General features: G+C 35.1%; 1 protein-coding gene and 1 pseudogene across 2 annotated transcripts; both read left to right on the plus strand.

Annotated features, from left to right (window-relative positions):
• Positions 1-39: 39 nt before the first annotated feature.
• On the plus strand, positions 40-2,242 carry LOC104728853 (F-box/FBD/LRR-repeat protein At1g51370 pseudogene; annotated as a pseudogene).
• Positions 2,243-4,249: 2,007 nt separating this feature from the next.
• Positions 4,250-5,740, plus strand: LOC104728854 (putative F-box/FBD/LRR-repeat protein At2g05300). 2 transcript variants are annotated; one of them, XM_087474282.1, is made up of 3 exons: positions 4,250-4,990; positions 5,108-5,248; positions 5,349-5,740. In XM_087474282.1, the coding sequence occupies exons 1-3, from the start codon at positions 4,292-4,294 to the stop codon at positions 5,463-5,465; spliced, it is 957 nt and encodes a 318-aa protein (XP_087330408.1). In that variant the 5' UTR covers positions 4,250-4,291; the 3' UTR covers positions 5,466-5,740. The 2 variants fall into 2 exon arrangements, with proteins under 2 accessions (XP_087330408.1, XP_087330407.1); XM_087474281.1 differs by having other exon boundaries at positions 4,292-4,990; positions 5,090-5,248.
• The last annotated feature ends 11,677 nt before the right edge of the window (positions 5,741-17,417 follow it).

Consider the following 17,417-nt stretch of genomic DNA (forward strand, 5'->3'; position numbering starts at 1 on the left):
TCATGAAATGAACTAGTAAGGTAAACTTGGGTAATCATAATGCAAGTTGAGAAACCGATGTTCAGTTATCTTAGACTTACTAGTGATACCACACTTGAGAAACTTATCTCAGGCTCTCCAGTTCTGGAAGATTTAAAACTCTTTGGATGTTTGAATCATAATGCAATACAAGTTCGCTCTCATACGCTAAAGAGAATCAACCTGGATATGGATGAGTCTAGTGGATTTGTTATCGATGCACCTCTACTCCAGTGTTTGAGTACTAAGATAGCCTCAACAAAAGACTTTCAGATCATTAGTTCAGTTTTCCCTGCCAAACTAGATATTGATTTGCAACCGATGCGCCACGACTACTTTGTGAGACCTCTTAAAAAAGTGGTTCACGATATCCTCACCGATATTCGGAGGGTCAGGGATCTAGTTATTACTAGTGATATTTTGAAGGTTTACATCTCAAAGTTTGAGAATATTTATTTTTTAAAATTGCTTTAATTCTCCGATAACTTCTCACCATAACTTGTTTTGCCAGGAATTCTTTCTATACTCAAAATCAAGAACCGTGCGCCAGTTTCGTAACCTATCCCGCTTGAATGCTAGATTTGCTAAATGTGATCTTGAAATGCTGCCAGCTGATGTGTCTGTATTTTCTAGGATTTTAAACATAGTTTTTGCACTTGTTTTAAGTCTTTTGTTAGGTCCAAATGTGCTTTTAGAGTCTTCTTAGTCTTTTGTGAGTCTCTACAGGTTCTAGGTTACTTTGGAAGGAAACTGAGTGTTTTGGGGATGAAGACAAGCATCTGAAGCCAAGTTGGTTGAAGACCGATCGGACTAGCAAGCATATAGAGCAAACGCAGAAAAGCATCCGAGATCGGCTGATCCGCATTTGAGATCGACCAGTCCTGTGCCCGAAGCAACTTTTCCTTTTATGTTTTAAACCGATTTTTAGGGTTTTATTTTACTATTTAAGAACGAGGCTCGACCTCTAGAAAAAAACCTTTGATTTTACGCAGCTTTTGAGTACTTGTAAGCCTTGGGAGAAGATCTCTAATCCTTTCTAACCCTTTGGAGAAGAATTCTAAACCTTTTTACTTCTATTTGCAATTCAATTATGTTCTCTTCATCTTTGATTTGCTGTTCTTTTACTTCTATGTCTGAGTAGTTTTAGTATTGGGTTTCGGGTTTCAAAAAAGGGTTTATGATTATCTAAACTTATGTTTCTAGATTTGGGATAGATCTATTTGTTCTTCATCTATTGTTGTTCTTAATGCTTAAGCTAGATTGATCACCTAGATTAAGATCTTAGGTTCAATTCATCGTGGCACCGAAAGTGTTGTTGAGTTACTTGAAACAAACATAGGTGAGCAAGGTGGACCTTAGCCATTGGAAGTTGAAGTTGAGGTACCTTGTGAACAAATCAAACTTGAACTTTAATGTTTGCTTGTTTACCTACATTCAAATGGAAGTTTAGGGTCTAGTTATTTCTTTGCATAGTTAGCTAATGCTGCGGAAGTAGGTTAGCTTTATTATTGTGATTTGAGTTCAAGAACGGTTTCTAATGCTTTCCCAATCTATCATCTAAATTTGTGGTTGTATCCCCTAACTGATTCCCTACGCCCAATATCCTTCTTTGATTGCAAAACTCTTATTTATTTTCTGCTTTTAATCGGTTACTTAAAACACAATCTTTCTTTTGCCTTAGCTATATTCGGTCTAAATAATTTCATAGTGCATTGTTTGGTCTCTGTGGATCTGACCCTAAAGTGTTACAACGACATCACTGGATCGTGGTTGAGTGCACAATAGGTTTAATTGACCTTTGATCACCAGTCCTTCTTGAGAGCTGCACAAAACTAGAATGGTAATATAATTAATAGCTTTAATTCTCATGTATCTCTCTACTCAGCTTTCTTTGCTTTTATTTATTTGTTTGTTCCCTTTTGTGCAGGATATATTCAAGTACTACTCATCCATACGTGATGAGGAGAAGAGAGAACCAAATGTGGTGTTTGGAGCAGTACCTCGGTGTTTGGTATCATCGCTTAAGTTTGTCGAACTGAAACTTTCATTCATAAGAGATGAAGGAGAAATGGAGCTAGCAAGATACTTCCTGGAGAATTCAACAATCCTGGAGAAACTAAGGCTCAATGTTTGCCGTAGGGAAAAGTCAAAGTGTGACTGCCTTACAGAACTCGTTGCAATGAAAAGATCATGCTCTAGCGCTTGTGAAGTCCTTGTGCTTTAGGTATGTACCAAAACTGCAAGCAAATACTGATTTAGGAGGAGGCTATGTGCCAAAAGAAAATAATGATTTTAGGTGGTTGCTGCTCATGTAATAATCACCAATTACCAGTTCTATTTCGAATGTGATGGATACTTGCATTATTTAATCTAGCAGGGATCTGTTTGAAGTACAGAGAAGCAAAGCCAGAAGTTTTATAATAAAGAAGATGGATTCTAATTTCAATTAGATATTAATTATCATACATCAAGTTGCTTTCAAGGTTTCTATGTCAATGCAGTTTTCAATAACGAGAGTTATGTCGCTGAAATGAACTAGTAAGGTAAACTTGGGTAATTCTCAAGAAACTTGGGCAATCAATTGTCGAGTGTAACAAACATCATTTTTTTTTTGTCCCCCAATCCATTGAAGATGTTTCAGAGTCTTGCAAATGTTATATTTATGAAAAGATATATATATATATATATATATATATATATATATTTGAACTGTTACATTTGTAAACAAATTACTGTATGGTCTTCATTTTATTGTTTCGACGAACAAACTATGGTCTTAATATGTGTCAAAATGTTTACGAATAAAGACTAAACATATGTATGTATCTTAATAAAACCATGGAATTTGCGTTTCTATAATTTTACATTGATCTTTATATCTGTTCAGGTGTTAGAAAACTCTTAGCAATGTCGAATCGAGTTACCAGCTCTTGCCATACAAAATGCAGGTTTAGGCCTCTTGATTTGATTTGGTTTGGTAAAATTGGAACCTCATTTTGTCCAAGCAAATTTTAGTTGTGTGTCAAGTCATTGTCATATGATTACTAAAAATTAGAGAGAACATGTGAAGCTTGTTATCTGATTTATAAGTTTTTGATGTACACAAGAAATCTGAGTTGTTTGTTATGCAATAAAATCGAGTTTGTTACTCTTAAGACCTGGCATAGTCAGGTTTTACCTTTATCTGCAACTTTGTTTTGCACCTTTATACTCTAATACTCTGTTTTTTGGTTTAATTATAAGATGAAGAAAAAAAATAGAAATAAATAAAAAGGGGAATTGGCAGAAATAACACACAAAAAAACTATAATTAATTGGGTAGCAATAGTAACCATAAGAAGGTTATATTTGCTGTATTTTCTGTATTAATGAGACTTTTTACCTTTTCATCCACCATTAACACCACCACCGGCAACTTACCTCCGGCCACCTTTTTCGGCGACCTCCAGTCATTTTTCGGTGACCTCCGCTGACCTTTTCCAGTGTCTTCCGGCCATCATTTCCGGTGATCTCCAGTCACCTATTCCGGCAACCTCCGACCACATTTTCCAGCGACTTTCGACCATGTTTTCCGGCCACTTCCGACCACCTCCGGTTTCTTTATCCGGCGAAGTCCGGCCAGCTCCTCTGGCGACTTCTTCCGGCCACCAGAAACCTCCTCCGGCCACCGGTGACTTCTTCCGGCAACCGGAAACCTCCTTCGGCCACCGGCCACCTCCTCCGGCCGTCGGCCTCTGGCCACCGGCCATCTCCTCCGGCCGTTGGCCTCTAGCCACCAGCCACCACCTCTGATCAGCAGCTTCCACTGCCCTCTACTACCACAAACACTAGTTTGGTAATTTTACCTAACCTTGATCCTGTTTCCTAATTTTTTAAATTATACTATTATATTCTTCTATCATTTTTTTTTGGTTACTCACCTAAATCACCCAAATAAAAATCTAACCTATATCATTGAACCAATATAATAAAACTCTAGAATCTAACAATGTTAAATAGTAAATAGAAAAGTATATAAATTATTATCACTTGATATATTAATTTATCATTGGACACTATTTTATCATCATAGCTACACAATTAAAAAGACACATTCACATAAAATCACACCACTATTAAAGCTCATAATTGACTTACTTAATTAGATTACTTCAACTTTAATAAAAAAAATTTAGAAAAATTGATTTTTTTTTTTTGCTAAAAGAAACTATTAGAAGATGAGTAGTAGGTTGTTCAAAAAAAAAAAGTTTTTGCTAAAAGAAACTATTAGAAGATGAGTAGTAGGTTGTTCAAAAAAAAAAAGATGAGTATAAAACTGGATGGCATATACATTACTCTTGCGCAAATGGCTTGTTCCAAAGGGTTGAGTGAGAGATTGAATGAAGATAGGATAAGCCAGTTACCTGATCCTTTGATCTGTCATATACTTAATCATCTTCGGACACAGGAAGTTGTTAGGACAAGCGTTTTGTCCTCCAGATGGAGAAGTCTATGGCTTTTGGTTCCTAGCTTAGAATGGGCACGTTGGAAATTCCCAGATTTCAGCTCCTTTAAGAGTTTTGGCGACAGGTTTTTCCATTCCGATAGGGTTACATGCCTACAAAATGTGGAGTTATCTCTTGATACAAATGATGCATCTTATCTCACATCATGGATCGACGCCTTAACTAAACGCAAGATCCAACGTCTATCTGTTGAGAGGGGTTTTTATCATAAGATGCCACTAAGCCTTTACGTCTGTGAGACACTGGTACACTTGCGACTCCAATGGGTCACCTTTGTCAGCGCTGAGTTTGTTTTCTTACCTTGTCTGAAGACTATGTACTTGAATTCTGTTCGGTATCATAAGGAGGCCACTCTTGAGAGACTTGTCTCATCCTGCCCTGTCTTGGAGGACCTAGAAATTTTCACTTTTGGGGGTGAAGCAAATATCTTACAGGTGCACTCTCAGTCACTGAAGAGACTCACTTTAGTACGTCGTTTTTCTTTCCATTCTACTACGGGAATTTTGATTGATGCTCCTCAACTAAGCTATTTGAGCATCGATGATGACTTATCAGACGCACATTAGTTTTCTTTTTGTTTCCAGCTCATCTGTGAATACTTGAAGACAGATCCATTGCCTCGGTTTGGTTACATGACCCGTCTGCATGTCACTCTATGCTGTTCCCCTTTGGAATGTTTACTAACCTTGCTTGAGAGTTTCCCAAACTTGAAATCCCTGAGCTTGGTAATAATATGCTTAAACCCAATTAGTTTTTTTTTTATCTCTAGACAAAGATTCATTGCGTGTTTTCATCAATTTTTTTTTTTTTTTTTGTGTAACTCAGGTATTCGATTATGACAAAAGAGCAGCTCCTGATGAGACGAATCAAATCAGTTTTTCACCTGTGCCTGAGTGTTTGCTATCTTCTCTGGAATTTGTTGATTTCAGAATCAAAACCTGAGAACGTCTTGTAGCTATGAGACTAGGAAGGTACTTCCTAGAGAATTCGGCAAAACTCAAGAATCTCACTCTATTGACTAGTCATTCAAGATTACAAAAGTCTGCTTTCAAGGAACTCCTTAAAATTCCAAGAGGCTCTACCGAATGTGAAGTCGTCCTTGACTGGTAAAAGACTAGAGGTTTTATGATTTTGTGATCTATACAAAGCGACTATGAGAGTCGTAGTTTCATGGTTGGTTTGATAATTAATGATATTTATTACTATTAGCGTTGTTATATTTACTCCTTGCTTTATGAATTCACATGGCAGCTAGATCTTATATGATCAGCTCAAATTATATTGAACTCATAGCAGAGGGAGATAATATTATTAATTACAGAATTCCATTGAACCATGTTTTACCAAAACAATCACAAATTTAATTTTAAAAACGAGTAAGGTAGAGTAATCATTATATGTAATCATTAAATTAACAATTACTGTATAAATATTTATTGAATTCATATGAAACTGAAACAAATTTTGGTCGTTTATTTAAGTATGTAAAACGTTGATCAAAACAAAGCCTTTTTCAGTAAGCTGGTTATAAATTATAATCGTATTGAATTTAATTCATTTTAGTACGGCGTCATTTCAGTAAGCTGGTTTATAAACAAAACTTTTATCAGTAAGCTGGTTATAAATTATAATCGTATTAAATTAAATTCGTTTTAGTTGAACTTGGACATGGACAAGTAATATAAATCTATATATAATAGCAATCCAAATAAATGTCACCAAAAGTAATGTTTTTTCAATTGTGTTGTAAAATACTTGGAGTGGATCTTCCATAACCGGTCCATACACGGTCCATACACGGCCCATGTACGTCCAAGACCATAAGGCCCATCGGCCACCTCCTTTAGTCTAAGTCGGTTTATGATTCCTAATGTAATTGGGCTTTGCCTTAAACTATATATATGTAACCTCTATTCGATTATATGAATAAGAATAAGAGAATTTCCACCTTCGAGTTCTCTAGTTTCATCACACGTTATCAGTAGAGATGGGCGTTCGGTTTGGTTTCGGTTCGTTTTTTTTGGTTTACGGTTTTTTTGGTTTTATAAAAATTGAACCATATAGAAACCATATGTAATTCAGTTTGGTTACGGTTCGGTCTTTTTGGTTTATGGTTTTTTCGGTTTTATCAAAAATGAAACCATATAAAAACCATACATATAACGGTTTGGTTTGGTTTCGGTTTGGTCCCGGTTTTTAACGGTTATTTCATACTTTAAAAAATAGATAGTTGATACATAACTAAAAAATAAGCATAAAAGTAAAACCTAAACATAATTCAAAAAAATAGAATCAAAATATAGTTTTGTAAACCCAAATACTTAATTGAAATTTAAACTTTTAAAAAATAAAGGCTATTCAAAAAAGAAAACCAGAAAAAAAAACCAAAAAAAAACTTGGAGATCAATAACTATAAGCCCAATAAAGAAAAAAATTACTGATATTGTTATACAATATAAATTTATAAGTTGAAAAAACTAATTATATCTAATTATCCTAAATTTTTATAAGAAACCAAATAAACCATTTGGTTTTACGGTTTTTAACCAGACCAAACCTAAACCAAATGGTTAATTAAAATAAAAACCATACGGATTTTTAGACTTAACCATAACCAAACCAAACGTTGGTTTGGTTCGGTTCGGTTTTCCGGATATCGGTTTTTTTGCCCACCCCTAGTTATCAGCACGACTTGTTCTAAAGTCCAACTGAGATAAAACCCTAAAACCCTAAACCGCCGCCGCCTTCTCCCTCTGTTCGTGGTTATACTTGGCGATCGGTTCCTGTTCGTGATCCATCCGAGTTCGTGGTCTGTTTCTGTCCGGTGTGAGTTCTGTTCGGAGATCCGTTCATGTTCAAGCCGCAGTTCGAGTTTGAGATTGGTTCTTCCTTCTTACCTAGTCCGAGGTTCGTGTTCAAGAGAAGTAAAACCGAGGTCTTTAGCTCCCGGTTCATATCCAGTCAACCTCCAAACGGCGAAAGGTACACAATAATCAAACCCCCTTAAAACCTATGAAATCGAATCTGACCTTAAACCTAATGGAACACTAAAAACCTACAAGCAAACAATCAACTAACAAAAGCTTAAGATCCCTAAACACTAAAACTTTAAAATCGGATTATGTGAAGTTCAGGATTGCTAGATTGCTTGCAAATTGAACCGTTCATATCATAATTAAAATTCGGTTGATTGTTGTTGCTTGATTGTTTCATATGTTGCATGCATCCTTGAGATTAAAATCGAACCTTGGATAGATAAAAACTTGAATCGTTTATTGCTTAAATTGTTTCTGTAAAATCGGCTACATGAATCCTAAAATCGATTGCATAGATTTGTTCTAGGTTGTTAAAATTATTAGGATAACTTCCAAATTAATGTTAGTAATTATGCTAAAACCTAGAAAATATTTCCTAAAATTCTCCTAATTGGAATAGGAAATTCAATCTAAGAAAAAGGAAACACTTAATAAAAGGAAATTGTTGCATGCTAGTATCTATCTAGGTTTGTTTGTTTTTCATGCATACCAAAGCCACAAAAAATATGAGTAAAGGCAAGGCATGGTTCGGTATCAAATACCGCATGACATGAGTTTAAATTGATGGCATGGTTCGGTCTCAAATACCTCATAGCCTTAAAATTGTTGCATGGTTTGGTCTCAAATACCACAAGCTAATGATCGGATGTTTGTTCTGTACTGTGCAGATGGCAGAGCTGAACAACCTCTCCTATGCTGCCCTCAATGCTTCTGGAGACAATTACTTGCAATGGGCTTTGGACACTAAGATCCATCTGAAATCAAAGGATTTATGCGAATGCATTGAGGATGAGGTTGAATGTGCAGAAAAGGATAAGTACAAGGCCATTATGCATATGCGCCATCACCTTGTTGAGAGTCTCAAGAACCAATACCTAACTATAGAGGATCCTCTTGACCTTTGGACAGAGCTGAAAAGCAGATATGGACACCAAAAGACGGTGCTCCTACCAAAGGCTCAATTCGATTGAAAAAACCTTAGGATCCAGGACTTCAAATCCGTGGATTAGTATAACTCATAGCTATTTAAGATAGTCTCAATCCTGAGGTTGTGTGGTACTGAGGTTACAGAGAAGGATCTGCTAGAGAAAACATTTTCTACTTTTCACACTAACGACATACTGCTTCAGCAACAGTATCGTGAAAAGGGGTTTAAGACCTATGCAGACCTAATCTCTTGTTTACTGCTAGCTGAGCAGAACAATGAACTCTTGATGATGAATAGTGCATTGAGACCTCCTGGTACAGCCCCATTACCAGAAGCACACAAGGTGGACATGGCAAAGAAAATTTCCATAGAGCCTAAAGAGCCCAAAGAACCCAAGGAGTCCAATTACGTCTATAGAGATAAGCACCATGGCCGTGGCCGTGGTGGAAGAGGACGTGGTGGTCGTGGACATTACCAAGGGAACCGATATGATGTTTATGGCCGTGGAACCCGATCCGACTTGGGTCGTGGTCGTGGTGGTAGAGGCCGCGGGTCCTTCAAACCGCAACACAAGGCTAAATCGGTTTGTCACCGATGTGGTATGTCTAATCACTGGGCCAAGATGTGCAGAACACCTAAGTTTCTCATTGACCTCTATCAAGAGAGTTTGAAGAAAAATCCAGAGGCTAACCTGGTTCATCTCGATGGTGAAGAGATTTCGACCATGAGAATGATGACCAACTTGACTATGAAACTTCTGATTGCCTAAAAGAAGATAACTAAGTTTAAATGTTGCTTTGGTTTAATTTCTATGTTTTATGTTTTACATTTGATTGGATAATTTTATTGGATAATTATTTGGTTTAAATTCAATAATTTTCCTTCAATACATATTTGCTTGTTCTATTAAAGTTTAAAACAAAATCATTGTCCATTATAGAAATGACTGAGGATAAAAGTGTACTTGTGGTGGATAGTGGATCCAACCACACAATTTTGAAGGACAAGAGATACTTTATTAATCTCATAATGATGCCAATGTTAGTACAATTGCGGGTATAGCAAGCCTAATAGAAAGCTACGGCCAAACTCATATATTATTACCTAATGGCACACATCTTGAACTAAGTGATGCCTCGTATTCACCCAGCTCTAAGAGAAGCTTATTGAGCTTTAAGGACATTCGATTGAATGGTTACCATGTTGAAACAAAGGGTGAAGGAAACAAAGAGTTTCTATATATTACTGAAATCGTACAAGGACATAAGAAAGTCCTAGAGACTATACCTGCACTAGCCACTGGTCTTTACCATGCTAAAATTAACATGATAGAATCTAACTTGGCAAAGAATAAAATGTTCAATGAACAATTCACTCTATGGCATGACCGACTTGGCCATCCGGGTTCTAACATGATGCGTAAGCTAATAATGAATTCTAATGGGCACACTCTTAGAGAGAGAAAATTTATCCCTAAACATCTCACGTGTGTAGCATGTGCACAAGGGAAACTTATTATAAGGCCATCACCATTCAAAGTAACTAAGGAGACTTTGAACTTTCTGGAAAGGTTACAAGGAGATATATGTGGACCAATACACCCACCTTGTGGTACATTTAGATATTTTATGGTCATGATAGATGCATCGACCAGATGGTCGCATGTTTGCTTATTGTTAACTAGAAACCTTGCGTTTGCTAGATTGTTGGCCCAGATTATACGTCTGCGAGCCCACTTTCCAGATTTTCCACTTAAGACTATACGTCTAGACAATGCTGGTGAATTTACATCCCAAGCGTTTAATGAATACTGTATGTCCATGGGGGTGAGTGTGGAACATCCTGTGGCACATGTCCATACACAGAACGGATTAGCTGAATCTTTTATTAAACGCATACAACTAATTGCTCGACCATTGCTAATGAGGTCGAGGCTTCCTGTGTCGGCTTGGGGACACGCAGTATTACATGCAGCAGAGCTTATACGCATCAGGCCATCTAGTGAACATAAATATTCACCATCCCAATTATTAACGGGTCATGAGCCAGACATATCCCATCTCAAAACATTCGGGTGTGCCGTTTATGTACCTATTGCTCCACCACAGAGAACCAAGATGGGACCTCAAAGGAGGATGGGAATATATGTTGGATATGAGTCTCCCACCATTATTAAGTATCTTGAGCCAACTACAGGTGATTTATTTAAGGCCAGATACGCGGACTGTCAATTTACAGAATCCGAATTTCCTATGTTGGTGGAGAGACAAGCAAGATGGTTAAAGAATTATCATGGAATCAAACATCCATAAATTGGCAAGATCCTCGAACTCTAGCATGTGATGCAGAGGTTCAAAAGATTATTCATTTGCAAAAGCTAGCTAATCAATTGGCAGATTTCTTTGCTGACCCGAAGAGAGTAACAAAATCGTACATACCAGCTTGTAATGCACCAATACGTATTGATGTTCAGAAGGAACACAATCAAGTTGCTACAGAGTCTAAGCCACGTTTAAAACGAGGTAGACCATTAGGTTCCAAAGATAAGAACCCTTGGAAATCTAAGAAATGTGCAAATCAAACCGAGGTTAAGGAAATTATAGACATGGGCGCAGCAAATCCTAAGGTACCGAATGAGGTTTGGGACGATGAACCTCAAGGTCCTGAAGGTATTGATAATAATGAGATCTCAATCAATTATATCATGTCTGGAATTCAGTTGAACCGTAAAGATGTCGACATCGATGATGTATTTGCTTATAAGGTAGCTCTTGAGATAAATGAGGATCATGAACCCATGTCTATATTAGAGTGCACTCAAAGTAAAGATTGGCTAAAGTGGAAAGAAGCCATTGACGTGGAGTTGAACTCTTTAAAGAAGAGGAATGTGTTTGGTCCGATCTTAAGGACACCATTCGATGTAAAGCCAGTTGGACATAAGTGGGTCTTTGTAAGAAAGAGAAATGAGAGTAATGAAATCGTGAGATATAAGGCACGGCTTGTAGCACAAGGATTCTCTCAAAGACCAGGAATAGATTATGAGGAGACATACTCCCTTGTGATGGATGCAACGACTTTTAGATTTCTAATAAGTCTGGCTATAAGAGAAAATTTGGATTTGCGGTTAATGGATGTTGTAACCGCATACTTATATGGTCCACTGGATAATGAAACCTATATGAGATTACCAGAGGGTATTGAGCTCAAAGATAAGAGTGGTTCTCGAGAACAATACTGCATAAGGCTAGACAAATCCCTTTATGGACTAAAACAAAGTGGGCGAATGTGGTACAATAGACTAAGTGAGTACCTAGCCAAAGAGGGCTATAAGAATGATCCCATCAGTCCATGTATTTTTATAAAGAAGTTTGCAAACAAAGGGTTTGTAATCATAGCAGTGTATGTGGATGATTTAAACATCCTTGGAACCTCTGGTGAAATTGCCCAAACAGTTGAATATCTCAAGAAAGAATTTGAAAAGAAAGACCTAGGTAAAACTAAGTTCTGTTTGGGATTACCGCTTGAGTACATTGATAATGGAATCCTTGTGCATCAAAAGGAATATACAGAAAAGGTACTCAAGAGATTCAATATGGACCAAGCTCACCCATTGACTAGCCCAATGGTTGTAAGGAGCCTTGATGTGGATAAAGATCCATTCGGTCCAAAGAAGGACGATGAAGAAGTTCTCGATCCTGAAGTGCCATACCTCAGTGCTATAGGAGCATTAATGTTCTTGGCTAGCCACACTAGACCAGACATAAGTTTTTCCGTGAACCTCCTAGCAAGATTTAGTTCTTGTCCGACTCAAATAAACATATACTGCATTACCTACAAGGAACGACAGATTTGGGTTTGTTTTACACTAACTATAACAAAGAAGGTTTAGTTGGTTTTGCTGATGCAGGTTACTTATCGGATCCACACAACTCAAGGTCTCAAACCGGCTATGTATTTACACACAGTGGTAAAGCGATCTCGTGGCGTTCTATGAAGCAAAGTATTGTGGCCACTTTGTTTAATCATGCGGAGATCCTAGCAATTCATGAAGCCAGCCGTGAGTGTGTTTGGTTGAGGTCAATGACTCAACATATCAGGACAGATTGTGGCATGATCGACAATAAGGAAGCAACAGTTATATATGAAGACAATACGGCCTGCATCGCACAGCTCAAGGAAGGCTACATCAAAGGAGATCTGACGAAGCACATATTACCCAAGTTCTTCTTCACACAGGAACTACAAAAGGCCGAAGAAGTTCAAGTGGTACAAGTTCAGTCATGCGACAACTCAGCCGATCTCTTCACTAAGTCATTGCCGACATCAACATTCAAGAAGCTCACGCACCAGATTGGGATGCAGAGACTTACGGACTTCTAGGGATGCTTGGAACAGGGGGAGTAATGCGTGCTGTACTCTTTTTTCCTTCACCATGGTTTTGTCCCAATGGGTTTTCATGGTAAGGTTTTAATGAGGCAGCACCCCCAAGCGCATTACAGAGATCCTTCCTAGCATCGGCACAGTTATGTCATCCAAAGGGGAGTGTTGTAAAAAACTTGGAGTGGATCTTCCATAACCGGTCCATACACGGTCCATACACGGCCCATGTACGTCCAAGACCATAAGGCCCATCGGCCACCTCCTTTAGTCTAAGTCGGTTTATGATTCCTAATGTAATTGGGCTTTGCCTTAGACTATATATATGTAACATCTATTCGATTATATGAATAAGAATAAGAGAATTTCCACCTTTGAGTTCTCTAGTTTCATAACAAATCGTACAGTTTAGATAATTTTCCAAAAAAATCTGTAGAAAATTTAAATTATGTGTTTTACAAAAAGTTGAGATTGTTCATTGTAACGGTTTTTTGTAAAGTTGCAACTGTTCATTGTAAAGTTGTGTTTATTCGAATATTTGTATCTTTTAAAATCTATATATATTTGTCTGTTTAAACTGTTTTCATTTTTTGCCATGAAACAAATTAATATAAAATTTTAATCTTAACGTTTACAACTTTTCTAAATTATTCTCTACCATTCATTCTTTTAAAAGTAAAAAAAAAATCTTCTAATTCTTGATTTACCAAATGATTTTTGGAATGATGAATCTAATTTATAACTTTTAGTTAATTTAAATATAAAAAATTTAATGAAAAGACCTAGAGTTTTTCCAAGAGTTAGATGAATTATATATTGAGTGTTTGGATTTGACTTTTCAATGTGGTAATAAGGATATCTTTTATTTACAAGTAGTTTTATATGAATTATAAGGTATAATCAAGTGCAAACACAACAATTGCGATTTTTTGTAGTACATTTTCGTAAAAATTTTGTTTTGTTTTGTTTTTTTCTTAAATTCAAACAGTTGTATCTGTTCATTGTAGAGTTGTGTATTTTAACTGTATTTATTTATATTTTTTCTATCACAACTTTCCGTTCTAATAGGTGTATCTATTTAAATAGTTATATCTTTTGAACTCTTTTTATACTTGTCTCTTCATCAATAAGTAAGAAGTTTGTTGAAACAAATTTTCCATTTTATGTTGAATCTAAATAATTGAATATTAATATCTAATATTCAGCGTTATTCTGTAATCTAACTAAATTTTAGAAATGATTATAGCAATAAAGAAATTTAATATAACTTAATATAGAATTTACATTTATGTCTATTTATCTTAACTTTTCGTTAATACACATATTTTAATATTTAAAAATAATAATAACAATCTAAATAAATGTGGACAACAATTGCCATTTTTCGTAGTACTTTTTTGTAAAAAAAATTGTTTTTTTAAAACTCAAATAATTTTATTTGTTCATTGCAGAGTTTTGTCTTTTCACTATATTTTATTCATATTTTTTCATCACAACTTTTCGTTCAAATAAGTGTGTTTATTTAAATAGTCATGTCTTTTAAAGTTTCTATATATTTTTTCCTTCATCAATAACTAAAAAATTATTATTCGTTGAAACAAATTTTCCGTTTTATGTTAAAGCTGGATAATTTGAATATGAATATATAATATTCAACGTCTATAATTTAACTAGAAATGATTATAACTAAACTTAATCGCATATTATAATTATTTAATAGAAAATTACATTTACTTATTACAACCATTAGTTCAATATTCTCAGTTAGGATCAATTTGTCATAATTATTTTTTTAATTAGGGTCTTTACCATAATTTTCATAAAATATTTATATTTATAATATTTTAAACAATATTTTTTGTTGAAATTGCGTCTATTCTACGTAATATTTTTTGTTATAAATAGTTGTATTTTTAGTAGCAGTTTGTATTTAATATTTATTTATTCAAACTATTCTATTAGATTCAAATTATAAATAATAATTTTATAATGTAACATCGCGGTATCTTGTTTAGTATCAAACCCAGCCCAATAGACCCAAAATGAGGGGAGGCACCATCTTCACTATCACGAGCGCGTGCAACAAACAAAGGTTACCAAAGGATTCGTATATCTTTCTCGCTCGCACTTACGTTCGTCTCTTGTTCTTCAAGTATTATCCTCCATACCGTACGGGTGTTTTTATTTTATTTTTTGGATATATGTCTAAGATTACTAATCTAGGGTTTTTTTTGGTTTGGGTGTTTGATCGTAAGCTATGTTTCCGTAATTCATACGCCTCCAAATCGTCTTTCTTAAACTTTTGTTTTCAATTTTGCTAGGTAAAGTTTTGTACACAAGAATTAAAAAAAAATGGTTGATAGATAGAAACCGGAACAGGCTTGTTCCAAAAAGGGTTGAGTCTGCGGTTTGAGGAAGATAGGTTAAGCCAATTACCTGATGTTGCCTCAATTTATACTAAAATCAGAATTGTTGCCTCAATTTGGTTACATGTCTCGCCTGTGTGTTACTCTCCGTGCGTCCAATTTTGAATGGTTGGCAAATTTTCTTGAGAGCTGCCCCAATCTGAAATCCCTGGACTTGGTGATTAATCTGCTAAACCTTGTGATATTTTTTTTCCCTCATCTCTATAATTAATCTGCTAGAGCTTCTGACATATCCTTTCACTGTGTGATTAACTATCCTCTCATTTTCCCTCAACTACCAGGAGCTATATCACATGGAGAGCAATGACATTAATTTTTCAAATGTGCCCATGAGTTTGCTATGGTCTCTTGAGTTTGTTGATTCCCAAATCACATTCTCGGGACTTGGTGCGAAATTGAAGCTAGCAAGAGACTTCTTAGAGAATTCTGCTGCCCTCAGGAAACTGACTCTACATTTAGAGTCGGATTATACAGAAGATATCTTGAAGAAACTCTTGGTAATCCCAAAAGCCTCTAACAAATGTGAGGTTGTCATTGTTAAAGCATAGAGGGAAACATTTGATAGGTAAATCGGTTGATGTAGTCTTAGTCTATTGAACATATGTTCCTTATCATATGGGTATACAAAGGAATGAAACTATTTTAGTACTTAGCTCGCCTTTTGTTTTCGGGTATCCAATGAAACATATGTTTTATTGAAGAGAAGTATGATCCATGGTTTCAGCATGAGGGGTCAAGGAAATGATCGTAACTTCGGACACCTTCAAAGTATTTTTATACGTTTATATAATTCGTGGTCAAGAAAGTTTACTACGCTAATATCCTAATTTACAACTCTAACTAGGTACTATCCCACAGAAAACCGCGGGCTGAACTTTTTTTGATGAAAATTTGTAATAATTTATTTTGTTATTATGTTATTTATAATGGTTTGTGATTAAAATTTATTGCTTATATTATAATTTTGTATTTTAAAAATGTTTATTGAAAACCTGTTAATAAAATATTTGCATGTAATGAATAAAATTATTTAAATCTTTTGTCAGTTAAACGAAATTTTATCTGTTAGTTTTTTTAAGTACAAATTAGTTTTGATTCTAATAGATTTTTATTTTATTTTTCTACAAATTATTTTATTTGATGTGTCCTCTATTTTCGTTTTTTAATTAGAAATATTTATTTAATTAATATTTAATTTTAATTAAATTTTTCAAATGACAATTGAATATAATTTTTTACACATTTTAAGATTATTTTTATATTTGTATATCTCAATTAATATAATAAGATAACAGAGGAAGGTTTATTAGTGCTACTTAAACAATACTGTACATATGTTGCTGAATGGAGAGTTTTGATAACATATATAAGCTTTTAACAAAAGTAAATTATACTATTAAAACTTTTCAATCCGAGTTAACCGTATCTGACCAAAAATAAAACTATAAACGAGCTATGCTGAAAACAAAGAAGATCATGAAGTAAAACTTGTTATATTTTTGCTAAAATATATTAGTACCGAAGATGGTATTAAAAGGTTCAACGCAACTATGTTGCCTATTGCCTTAAGGTTTAGTGTAAAAACGGACCTAATCCCAAACAAACCATAGAATAGGATCCACTACAAATGTTGACATGTAGAATTATGTTAGAAACAAAAAGTTGAGAGAATTGTTGTCTTGTATTATTATGTATCCTATAGAATCATAACATATATATAGTGATATAATATTAGGGTTTTAGGTTATACACTAAATCTATTGATAGGTTGATAACGGGCATCCACATAATACAATATATTCATAACATTCCTCTTTGGATGACCATTATAAAAATGTAGTATCAAATGCGCATATGAGATGCTATCTCATTAAAAACTTTACCAATTGTCTCATTAAAAACCTTACCAGGAAAATCCAGTGAGAAAAACCATGGTTAAGGGAAAAAGAGTGCAACACGCTTTTACTCTCCCTCTTGAGTACATCACTTGAAATCTTCGAGATGATCGAACCAATATGATGAAGTAGCTTCTTGAAAGTAGTTGTTGGAAACGCCTTGGTAAATGGTTCACCAAATCTTTACTTGAACAAATTTGTAGGACATGTATATCACCGTACATCACCATTCT

Source organism: Camelina sativa, chromosome 11 (assembly GCF_030686135.1).
Source record: "Camelina sativa cultivar CO46 ecotype springtype chromosome 11, ASM3068613v1".
NCBI lineage: Eukaryota > Viridiplantae > Streptophyta > Magnoliopsida > Brassicales > Brassicaceae > Camelina > Camelina sativa.